Here is a 12,741-nt window from a genome sequence, read left to right on the forward strand (position 1 = left end):
TTACCTATTTCTAACCATGCACTTATCCCTACTAAATAAGGAAGTGGATTCCAAGTATAAATAAGAACATTTTGCTCACTCGTAAAACACGAATTAAACAGCCCTACCTACAAAGAAGTTGGAAAACCAGTACACCTTCAAAAAGAAAAGAAGGGGAATTGTTTCTTGTATTTATAAGGGTGATTATTTTTCCCTATGGTATTTTTAAAATATCAAGATGAAGTAATCAATTCTGCTAATTAAAAGTTTCCTGAAGACAACTCAAGGATTAGCAACAGGGGAGCTAGGAATGGTGTACGCTTCCCTTCTGGGTCTTCTTTGTCTCTCTCAGTAATGGCCTTACTGACTACTTACCATGCATTGCCGGGTCCTTTCTCCCTTACTGACTCCGAGACTCAGCAGAACAAGTTGCACTCGAAAGAAAGCCAGTTAGTTACTCATTAATTGCACCTTTCCACCGATGTGGCACAGGCACATTCTACCGTACGGTATTACTGCAGCAATCATACATTCCTTTGATTAATAGGGGTATTTTAGACCCCTTTTTTGGTTGTTTTATATTGGTTTTTTGTGTGTGTTTTTGTTTTGTTGGTTTTTTGTTCTTTAGAAAAGCCTGAGAGGAAATGAAAGTAATTGGAGACACCAATTCACAGGATGGATAGTGCTTCCAATTCCTTACTTTTCTAGGCCATGATGTACTTTGCTTAGCTGTTGAATTTCTTAGTGCTTAAGTGTTTTTCATATGTTTGATTAATAAAGTAACTAAATTCATTAAACTTGACATACTGAACCTTTGTCATGTAAGATTTTTTCAAAAACTCATTTAAAAATATCAGGTTAATATTCTTAAAACTTTCACAGCTGAAGGAACTGAGCCTTAGAAAAGATAATTACTTTTCTCAAAATAAAAGAGCTACTAAGTGACCAGGATAAGATGAGAGAGCAGATCTGACTGCAGCTTTCTGTCCTTAACCACTAACCTTGGTGGCTTTCCTCACATTTAGCTCATGTCGTTTCATGAGGTGGATTGAGCATCATCTCATTTCACAAAGGGATTAAACATCTACAACGATGCCTCAAAAATGCCCATGCTTTTTAGGTTAATGGAAGCCATTTCTAATACATTTATTACAACATTTGGCTAGAGAGAGAACCAAGTAAAGTGGGTTTAGTTCCACTGAGGAATTCTGTTTACAAAGGTTAGTCCTGGGGTGCTTGGGTGGCTCAGTGGGTTAAAGCCTCTGCCTTCAGCTCCAGTCATGGTCCCAGGGTCCTGGGATTGAGCCCCACATTGGACTCTCTGTTCAGCAGGGAGCCTGCTTCCCCCACCCCTCTCTGCCTGCCTCTCTGCCTACTTGTGCTCTCTGTCTGTCAAATAAATAATTAAAATTATATAAAAAAAAAAAGGTTAGTCCTTTAGTGCTAGGCAAGTTATTGTTCTTTGAGTTCTTCATCTTTAAAACACATGAATGTCAGGGCCCTGGGATTGAGTCCCACATCAGGTTCCATGCTCAGTGGAGAGTCTGCTTATCCCTCTCTCTCCGCCCCTCCCCCACTCATTCTCTCTCTCTCTCTTTCTCTCTTTTTCTCTCAATAAATAAATATAATCTTCTTTAAAAAATAAAATGCATGAGTGTATACTACAGTATATCCTAGGTCACTTCCAATTCAAATGTTCTGCACTTTGAATATCACAATATTGATAAAATTGAGAAAATCATATGCAAATGACTTCCTTTATTAGAAAGCTTCTTCTTTTCTTTTTTCCCCCTGAGAGCTTAATGAAACTCAGCTTTTGCTCAGCAACTTGGGGAACAAGGAGCGATTTAGCACCATGCACTTTGGGATCTTGATAGTAGGGAAATGCGCAGGAGAACACTAAGTGCATAAGGAAATAGGGTGCTAGGAAGGTAGCAAGGACATAGGAATAGATAAATTCATGGCCAGTTCAAATATTTCTCCTAAAGTCAATCTCAAGATGGAAGGAAAAAGCTAAAAATTTTGGTTTTGGAAGAAGACTCTGATTTGCTGGATTGACAATGATCATGTCCAGTCATGCAGTCTCCCTCTACCTTGGTTAAAACAAGATTATTGCTCTTCACAGAATTCTTGACTCCAAGTCACATGCTGAGTCATGACTGGAAGTCATATTTCCTTCATATCACTAAGATTATGAAGTGTTCGTGCTTCCTCATCTATGCCAAATTAAATCTAAGTACATTAGCAAAGCATTCCTTCTCTCCTCATCTAATCTAGTTTACTATTCAACTTAATCTTTTCTCACTTTTTTATCCATGACTGGTGTCCCAGGTACAACCAAGTTATCCTCCATGGACCAGCTGGTTCCTTCTTCAGGAAATGACTTTCCCCATTCTCTGCCCTTTGAAGTTCTACTCAGCTTCCAGAGCTCAGATCAACGGTTACTTCCTGTGGGAGAACTACCTTAATCGCCTTAAGCAGAATGGATACTTCTCTTCCTCTGTGCCCAGAAAACAATTTAAACAAATACTTCAACTGTTTCCCTTATTGAAGCAAGTCTTATGGTAAAATAGTTGTGAAGTTTCTCCATAAATAAGTGTTACTCTTCAGAAGGAGTGGAAATATATTTTTAAAACCTCCCGTGCCTTGCCTTTGATAGGCCTCAATAACTTTTTGTTGAGCTGAGTTAAATTAACATGTGACCACAAATACACTAAGATATTTCTATCAGTTGAAGTGTAAAGCAAGAGGTAACTTGTCCTCAACATTGTCTTGCTTGTGTGAGATTACCAATAAGGTCACTAAACGGAGGAAGTCTTCTAGGAGGAAAAAAGTCCATTTTACTATAACAGATTTTCCAATCCAAGATCATCAGAATAAGTAATGATTTTAAAGGTGTTATAACCCCAGGACACCTGGGTGGCTCAGTCATGTGAGCATCCAAGTCTTGATTTCAGCTTAGGTCATGATCTCAGGGTCCTGGGATCAAGCCCTATGCAGGGCTCCATGCTGTGCTTGGGGTCTATTTGAGATTTTTTTCTCTCTCCCTGTGCCCCTCCCCCGGCTCATGTTCTTTCTCTCTCTCACTCAAAAAAAAAAAAAAAAAAAATTTAAATCACTTTCCCTGAAGAAAGGCAAGCAGAAAACACTTTTTTACATTACATAATAAAAATTCAACCCATATAAGCTTTTCACATTATTCATTTGGTGACTCTTCATGCTATGAAAAAAAAAAAAAGATTTGTGTAGTAATTCAACTTGAGATTTCCTCATATTTTCAAATCTTACATTCTTTCTCTTTATTATTTGATAGCTCAAAAGAAGAGTCACAACATATAAGAGAGATACAGCTTTAATTTTGCTACTGATTTTTTCAAGGAGGTGCCATTGCCCAGGGTAATTCTAAAATAGACTTGAAAAGCAGAGAGGTTTCTCTGGCTTACAGTGACTGGAAAGATTGAAAATTTGCTCATAAAAGTGATAACTTGAGACTCCCATATACTCCTAAGCATGTTCTGGAGTTTCCATTTGGTCTATAGTAAAATCTAAAATCTATATAAATATAGAGCACTTTGAATCTGATACTGTAAATACATGAAAAGCAAATGATCATGTGGCTGTGATTGTCAGAGATAGCATCAGAGACAAAATATTGAGTTAACAGGAAAGTGAGCATGTTATACTGTTCAAATAAATTGATCAAGGAAATGACCTTCCTAAATAAAAAGTTAACCAGAGTATGTGGGATTGGCAGATCAGTGAAGAGATAGTATGAGGATGTGATCCGCAGTGTTAGGCTCAAGATTTCCAGAAGAAAGGGAATACAGATAACTAGAAACAAGGCAAAAAAGAAAAGCAGCCACACTGGATAACTGGTCCACCCCAGGAGGATAAATTCCTTCTCTCTGGTCTGATTTATCCTGAACATGCCAGATGAATTCTTCTGTTGGAGAAAATAAAAATAGATTGACTAATTGTACATGAGTAAATCATACACAGTTAAGATTCCATCAGTGTGTGTCATGTTTTCTAATTGCTGCCACCTTCCACAACTGATCTAATTTCCAATTTGAAAGAATCCTCTAATTTCTATCTATCTATCTATCAATCATCTATTATCTGTCAATCACCTTTCTAGTTTTTAAGGGGGCACAGACAATGTACCAAGCTGAACAACAGAGAAATAATTGCTTTCAAATTTTAGATAGGACCTTGTGGTATTTACAAGATGTAGAACACAGGAATTAATTAAGTAACCAAAACTATAAAGGCATTATATCTGAAGAATGATAAAAGTAATAACAGAAAAATACTGAAAGCTATGGCAGTAAACCAAGTCTCAAGTAGGTGAAGGAACTTTCTAGTTAATAATAAAAAGCAGTTCACTTCTATTAAGTGAATACTATGTATCGAACATTGTGCTAAATACTTTATGGGTATTTCTTAAATGTTTTTCCTTAAGCATAGTTGACACACACTGTTACCTTAGTTTGAGGTGCACAACATAGGTATTAATCCATTTTTCTACCCAGCTTTTCTATGAGAAAGTACTATATATATTTATCTTACAAAAGAAAATACTGAGGCAGAGAGAGATTAATTTGATCAATAAATCTGATCCTAGAGTTTTTGTTCATGACTATTAATTTGGCTGATAAATGATGGAGTCAGGATCTGACTACAAAGCTCACTTTATTGAAAAATATGAATTTTTATAAACACTATAAAATAAGATCTTTTCTCATAGTAGATTATATTGGTCAGTGTGCATTCAGCTTTCAAATACCTGATCAACAGTATTTTTGGAATACAGAAAATGATAGTTTTACTCATTCCATGGCTTTTCCCTTCAAAAAAGTATAGTGAAAAACAGCATATCATAGTAGAAAAAAGAATCAATAAACGTCAAAGCCAGACACATTTGGACTTCTCTTCACAGCTATGTGATTTTAGGTAAGCAAGTAATTGTGAGTCTCTGCTCAACTTTAAAATGGTATGACAATTCTATAATCATAATATTGATGGGCAGATTAAGTGAAACAACATATGTTAAAACAGTGTCTGAACTTTGCTGAACATTGTCATTCCCTTCTCTCCCCTTCATGTGTGTGTATATGAGTGTGAGAGTCTTAACATTCTTCAGATATCCAGCACTCCAAGGAAATATATGATATATGAAGAAAAATATTAGATTTACAGCATTATCATTCCCTGGGATTTTTTTTAATTTTTTTAACTACACATGGATCAGATTTCCTGAGAAAATGACCAATTGGATTCATGACCTTTTAGAAAGGTCGGAAGAAAAGTATAAAACATCTTATAATTATTGTTCCTTAAGGAAGTGTGGAAAATATTCTCTGTTTTCTCATAGATTCTTCCAATATCACCTTGCTTAATTTGTTCAATAAATCTAGAATCCAGCAAGATCAACTTTAAAAGAAGAAGAGCAAGAGCTTAAGAGCTTGTTTTTAAAATTCCTCATGGAAGATGTTTTCATTAATAAGGGAATTCAAATCATTAATACACAAAGCACTGCAGAAGCACATACTTACTCAATCTCCAGCACAACACAATATGAACTAAAAAATAGACTTTCTATGGTGTAATTCCTAACAACCAACCAATTCATGAAGGCACTTAGTGAAATCCCTTTTTATTTTAGACGTTCACACATGTGGCCAAAACTATGGCTTCATATTGCTAATACCAATCATAAATGTCAATGGCATCATGGTCACAGGTATTTCTGAACAATATTGTTAGCTTATAGCTCATATATTTCCACAAAGTCCTTTGTTGGTTCATTCAAAGACATTCTCTGACATATGCAAACTGAAAGTACTTTGTTCACGTTCAAAATGGAGGTTTGCTTAATTTTTTCTATACTGCAATCATTAAGAAAGCTTCATTTACTGCCAAGCTAGTCTGTAAAACTACAGACATGGACCCTGAAATTAGAATACTGGAAAAATAAGGGAGCTACTTCTGTATAAGTGTATATGTGTGTGTGCTTAAACAGCAATAGATCCTGGGTATTTGTTTAAGTAAAATCCAACACACTATTAATTGAATGTTAAAATTTACAAAAATAACAATTTGTTTAGATGTGCATTTTACCAGCATTCACAGACAATTTGACTTTCCTTTTTTTTTATTCTGAAAATTAATTTTTTATTTTTTATAAACATATATTTTTATCCCCAGGGGACTTTCCTTTTTTTTTTAAGATTTTTATTTATTTATTTATTTGAGGTAGCGAGAGAGCACAAGCAAGGAGGAGAGGTAGAAGCAGACTCCCACTAAGCAGGAAGCCTGATGCAGGGCACATCCCAGGACTCTGGGATCATAACTTGAGCTGAAGGCAGATGCTTAGCCCACTGAGCCACCCAGATGCCCCGACAATTTGACTTTCAAAATAAAAAATACTTAAAGAACAACATCTAGTAATAGAAAAGTTGCAATAATTATGTGGAATAACAGAGAATCAGTAAATATGAAAATGTTACCTTGTAGAAAACATTGAAGAGAAATAAGCTCTTGGGTAGAAAAGAAGCTTTGAAATACAACTGAGAAATATGTGTCCAGGCGTGAGTGACTAATTACAGTTCTGTGGCTTTTCCTTTTTCATTGAAAGTAACATGTACATATGTGATCACAAATCACGTCTAATACTTATTTTGTTCAAACCTGCCTGTTCTGACGTCACGTTGTACTAGTAGCTTTGAGTATGCTGGAGCAGGTGCACAAAGGATGAACAAGTTCTCTTCTTGTACAATCATATGAGACCAACTTCACCTTAGAATGCATTCCTTCTTTCCTCTGTGGAATTAGCAATTTCATTTTCTTATATTGCAGCACTTAAAAAATTGTATTGATTCTTCTCTTTACAGTTTCATGAACTCTACAAAACTATACAATCCTAGAGCTCCTTGGGGAATCTTTGGTAATGGATCAGTACTTGGCTTATAGATACTCTGTAAACATTTCATCAACTCTGCTTATGCTTTGTAGCTGCAAAGTCACCTGAAATGTTAACATCTTAAAAATTAACTTGTCTTTTGAATTCTTTAGCATCAAAATATTTACAAATAAGTCACAATGTTGAAATCTAAAGTTAGATATATAGTACCTAATTGTGACAAAGGGCAACTTTTGTGGATAAAATTAGCATTACGTTACAAAAAAAATTAAAAAAATTCTGTCCCATCCTGAAAATATGTTAACAGGCAAAGATGAAGGAAGGCATGAAAACTGCAGAGCCTAGGAGTCTGTGATGTCACAGATAAACTCCACAGAGTCACAATTTCTTTTGAGGCAAACCACGTGTTTTTGTAAGAGACATCCGTTGCCTGCTTCAGGAGTTAATATCTAAAAACTAATTGGAAATTTTTGTGTACTGTTATGGCAGAAGGAAGAAAGTGTCTTATTAAAAATGATTCTTATAAGCAGGGAGGAATAAATGGACATAAGGTATGGACATAGAGCTGATATCTTGACTTTTTTCTACCAGAGGTGACAGCAAGTCTCAATCAGCAGTTGTGGTCACATTGCTCTAGACGATGCAGTGGAAACCACTGCATAGCAAATGCTACAGAATTACAAACTACTAAAAGTTAGCTCCTAACAGTCAACGTGTGTATTGGCAAATGTTTGTGTGTGTGTGTGTGTGTGTGTGTGTGTGTGTGTGCATATATAGCCATACACTGCTTTGTAGACGCAGAGAAATTTTCCACAAACATAAGAAACTGTTAATAATAGTAACCTTAAAAGGAGACAGTGGAAGATCAGGGAGGGAGAAGAAAAAGGGAACAATCTTTTACTTCGGACTCTTCTATAGAGATTAAATATTTTACTATAAGAATGTATAATTTTTTTTAAATTAATTTTTTTTATAAACATATATTTTTATCCCCAGGGGTACAGGTCTGTGAATCAAAGAATGTATAATTTTTATAGTGTGAAAGTAACAAACGATGTAAAAGTGTTTAAGAGAAATTATCCATTATACCTACATATCCAACCTCCAACCCTTTGCACACTCGATACACACTCACACATCACCTGTAAAACTATAAATCTCCTGTACCTATGTCTTGAATGTTTTGTCATTAGATTTTAGCTTTTCATTATAGATTTAAAATAACTTTACTGTAAATGCAGTTAAAGTTGGATCCAGTTCTTATGAATATAGCTTTTATTTAATTTATAAAGAAAGATACATTGTAATTTTACTTCAAAAGTACATTTTTTCTGATCAGTTTCCAAAAAGCTTGTTTCACATTCTTGTTCCTCAGACTATAAATGATGGGGTTCAACATAGGACTTATAAAAGTGTAGAAAACAGCAATAACTTTAGACTGTTCCACTGACTTGTCCGTGGGAGGTCTAACATACATGCAGAACAGCGTCCCATAAAATACAGTCACTGCCACCAGATGGGACCCACAGGTGGAAAAAGCTTTGTGCCTGCCTTCAGCAGACTGCATCCTCAGGATGGCAATGAGTATGAAGATATAGGAGATGAGGATTATAAGGAGGGAGTTGGAGAGGTTAAATCCTGCTACCACAAACATAGATGTCTCCTTAATGAAAGTGTCAGAGCAGGAGAGCTGGATAAGAGGAGGGTCAGCACAGTAGAAGTGATTAATAATATTGGAGTCACAGAAGGTCAAGTGGTAGGTCCACATGGTTTCCATCAGACCACTAAGGAACCCATAGACATATGGACCAACAATCAGGCGAATACATACCCCTCTGGACATCTTGCTGCTGTAAAGCAAAGGATTACAGATGGCCATGTATCTATCATAAGCCATTACAGCTAGCATGTAATATTCAGTAATAACCATGGCAATGAAGAAATAACACTGGACTAAACAAGCAGCATAGGAAATGGTTTTCTTCTCTGATAAGAAGTTCACCAACATCTTGGGAGTCACATTCGTGGAATAGCACAAATCCAAGCAAGACAAACTGGCAAGAAAGTAGTACATGGGGGTATGGAGGCGTGAATCTATCCTGATCAATACCAACATCCCAAGGTTCCCCCCCACGGTGATCAAATAGATCACCAGAAACAGCACAAAGAGGATGGGCTGAAGCTCTGGACGATCTGTTAATCCCAAGAGAACAAATTCAGTCACCAGGGTGGAATTTCCTTTGACCATTTTCTTAGCGGCCAGCAGTGTTCACTTAGACGAATAAAATAAAGTAAGAAGTGAGTGAGAAATCCATTATATATTTCTCTCTTTCTCTCATTCTCCATTCTCACACTATCATCCTCACACAAAACTAGTATCAGTGTCTGCAGTTGGAAGAGCTGAGAATTTTAAGAAGGTCGGAGCCCTTTTGAGCTGGGTGTGTAATGTGCAGATGATTCCCAAGACAACAGACCCTGTGATGCAGCCTGTTCTGGAATGGGGGGCCTTATGACAAAAAAAGTTTGTCTACAAAAGGATTAAATGGCCAGTTGACACTTAGGCTTCATCATTGATCCTGGGAATGGTGCCAGACAAAATGGTGACATATGTTTGAAAACACTCAACTGTCAACAGTGTTTGCATATTTAGAAGCTCAGCTCTTGAGACTTGCACCCCCTACTGGCTGTATGAAAGAGCCCCAAATTATAGCGGTTTGAAGGAAATTCTCTGGAACCTGTTTTGCTGCTCTATCAATAAAATACAGGGAAATGTGGTATTCCTATGCAAGCAGACCAAAGATAAAGATCCCAAATTTGAAAATAACAAAGCCCAATATAAATTACTAACGTAGGGACATTCATTCTGAAGCACTTGTATGAATCAAGAAAGGGAGACATGGGTATTGGGGGAAAGAGAAGTGGCCAAAACTTAAGATTATAGAATTGTTTGCTCATCCATTTTTTAAAATTTATCTTAGAAAGCATTTAAGTTTACAGCATAGTTGCATGTGTGTGCTACTGAAACAACACAAATTGGACTCTAAACTTTTTAGCAGCATTATGTAAATAGTTCAATTTTCTTCACTACAGAATTACAATGCCCAGAAATTATAAAGCAAAAATCAATTGGGAGAGATAGAATCATTCTTAGCACAGAGTTCAGGTGATACGAATTATAACAAAAGCATTACGTTTTTAGATAAAATTATCAGTTCATTATAATATGAATTATAATTTAAAAATTAAATAATGAATAATTTTTCCAGGAGTCTGGAGAATGTATTTGGGTCATGGATTCCTTGTGTTTTCCTGTGCTATTTTTAAATTGATAGACTAAGTAAGATAAGGGATCAGAACTCAAATGACTCAAATGAGCCATTTGGATAATAAGAATGAGTTACGTGGGCTGGGTCTGAAGGTGAGCAGAAGTGAATCAAAGAGCCAGCAGCCACTCAGGTTATTATACAGTGATGTGGGCTCCATGTTCCAAGAGCTTAAGAGTTCCAAATTTAAACAAGTATCAGAATTCATTATGTAATGTGAAACTTACCACATGCAATGTCGGCAAATACTTCCATGTGTAAACTTATCCTTACCGGAGTACCACAAAAGAAGCCTGTAAGACTGATCCACTGAGATGCAAATAGTAATATCATTCAATGCCAGTGTCACCAACTGTATTTCTATTCTAGTATCTGAGCTGTTCCTGAAGATGGAAGCAAGTACCCTCCAAAGTTAGCTACTTTGGCTCAGTGATGTTTAGGCAGACGAGGTAGTGGATAACAGTGCTTCTCAGGAGAGCACTGGTTGGTATCTTCATGGTAAAGGAGGCATATTAAGAGGAAATTAAGGTTATAATGGGCTCTATAATAAATATTTGAACATAGTAAATGTGTTCAGAAATCAGGATAGCATCAAAGATTGATAACGCTTAACCGGCACTTGCTGGATAACTAAGTTTCTAGAAAGGCAAGAGAAGGGAGGACTTTCAGAGGGTGTAAATGCTACATACAGAGATAGGAGGCTTACCAGAGAAATCAAAGATATTGCACATAGATGCAGAGATGGGTCTTCTATTGTGCCAAATAAAACATTTACGAAGTGGTAAGCAGTCAAACTAAAGTCCTTATTCCAAGCCAAAAAGTATGATGACTCCTGAAATCTACATGGTAGCATATCTTTAGGATATATATCTGAGGGGGTGTGTGGGTCTATATCCACCACACCTAAATTATGGCGATGGGTTGGAACCAACATTCCCTGCTAATTTGAAGTGGAAGTAATTTGCAGGGCTTAAGTCTACAACTTTGACTGTTGAGAAGAAAATCACTCTAATTTGAGAATCTGGATTTGTATAAATAGCAAAAGGGCTTTTCCTCACTCACCAGAAATATGACTCTACTTGGAAAATATTCACTTTCACAGGTAAATCTTCCATTTTGATGGCATTATGAGATTCATCTAATCTTTAAATCTGTATAGTCTGTATAACTATGCCCTAAATGCTAGCACCTGCTTGGCCATCATATTACATTTAACAACTAATAAAGACAATAAAAACATAAAGGAGAGGGGTGCCTAGGTGGCTCAGTGAATTAACCTTCTGCCTTTAGCTCAAGTTATGATCTCAAGGTCCTGGGATTGAGCCCAGCATAAGGTTCTCTGCTCAGTGGGGAGCCTGCTTCCCCCTCTTTCTCTCTGGCTGCCTCTCTGCCTCCTTGTGATCTCTCTCTCTCTGTGTCAAATAAATAAATAAAATCTTTAAATATATATATAAAGGGAAGATGGAATTTAACGTGTCTGCTTCAATTCCCCTTAAATAGTTTAGCAACCACGTTCTACAATTTAGGAAGAAAAGACTACATTCTGATTACAGTACTTTTTTTCCATACACATACACACTTCTGTTTTACAAAGCAATGAGGCTGTTTTATTTTACCTTTAGAAGAATGCTACAACTCATATAGAGCAAGAACAATTACAAACGAAGCCCCCACAAATCTTAAGTTTGCGGGCACCTGGATTTTTAGATTAATAATTTCAAAACTATGTGCAGCAGAATAACTGGATATCAGGCAACAAAATAGGTCTATGGTGAAATTAAGTTGGAAAAATGCTGAGAGAAATAAGTCAAGCAGAGAGAGTCAATTATCATATGGTTTCACTTACTTGTGGAGCATAAGGAATAACATGGAAGACATACGGAGATGGAGAGGAGAAATAGTTGGGGTAAATCAGAGAGGGAGACAAACCACGAGAGACTATGGACTCTGAGCAACAAACTGAGGGTTTTGGAGGGGAGAGGGGTGGGGGGATGGGCAAGCCAGGGGACAGGTATTAAGGAGGGCACGTATTGCATGGAGCACTGGGTGTGACACATAAACAATGAATCTTGGAACACTGAAAAAAATAAAATTACAAAAAAAAAAAAAGATATACTTTATAGGAAAGAAGGAAAGGAACAGAAGGAAACAGAAGGAAAGATGCAAAGAGAGGAAAAACTATACTTTCTTTTTCATAAGGAGATTAAATATTTGAAGAAAAATCATCCTATCTGAATGACTCGATGAATTATTATGCTCACAATCAAACCAATCAACTAAGAAATGTTTGTGATGCTTTGATTTTTAATAAAATGATTCTTAATTTAAAAAAAAAATACTGAGTTTTGCAAAAGAAAAGGAAAATGGGTTTCTGGATTGCAGGGAATCTCAGACCTCAGAGCCTTTTATATGCCCACAGTGCATTGTGAAGCTTCGGAGGGTGGGCAAGAACGTGCAGCCTTTCCCAAGCTTAGTAATTCAAAAAGCCTGGAGCATCTCGAGTGTTCTCTTAGAATC

The 12,741-nt window shown here is 36.4% G+C and overlaps 1 protein-coding gene across 1 annotated transcript; it reads right to left on the reverse strand.

Annotated features, from left to right (window-relative positions):
* Positions 1-8,210: 8,210 nt before the first annotated feature.
* On the reverse strand, positions 8,211-9,161 carry LOC116599710 (olfactory receptor 1030). The gene has a single exon (XM_032359701.1). The coding sequence runs from the start codon at positions 9,147-9,149 to the stop codon at positions 8,211-8,213; it is 939 nt and encodes a 312-aa protein (XP_032215592.1). The 5' UTR covers positions 9,150-9,161.
* Positions 9,162-12,741: the final 3,580 nt, after the last annotated feature.

Source organism: Mustela erminea, chromosome 9 (assembly GCF_009829155.1).
Source record: "Mustela erminea isolate mMusErm1 chromosome 9, mMusErm1.Pri, whole genome shotgun sequence".
NCBI lineage: Eukaryota > Metazoa > Chordata > Mammalia > Carnivora > Mustelidae > Mustela > Mustela erminea.

Excerpts from the sequence above, each read along its gene's own strand:
- LOC116599710 (XM_032359701.1), bottom strand. The coding sequence starts at position 9,149 with ATGGTCAAAGGAAATTCCACCCTGGTGACTGAATTTGTTCTCTTGGGA.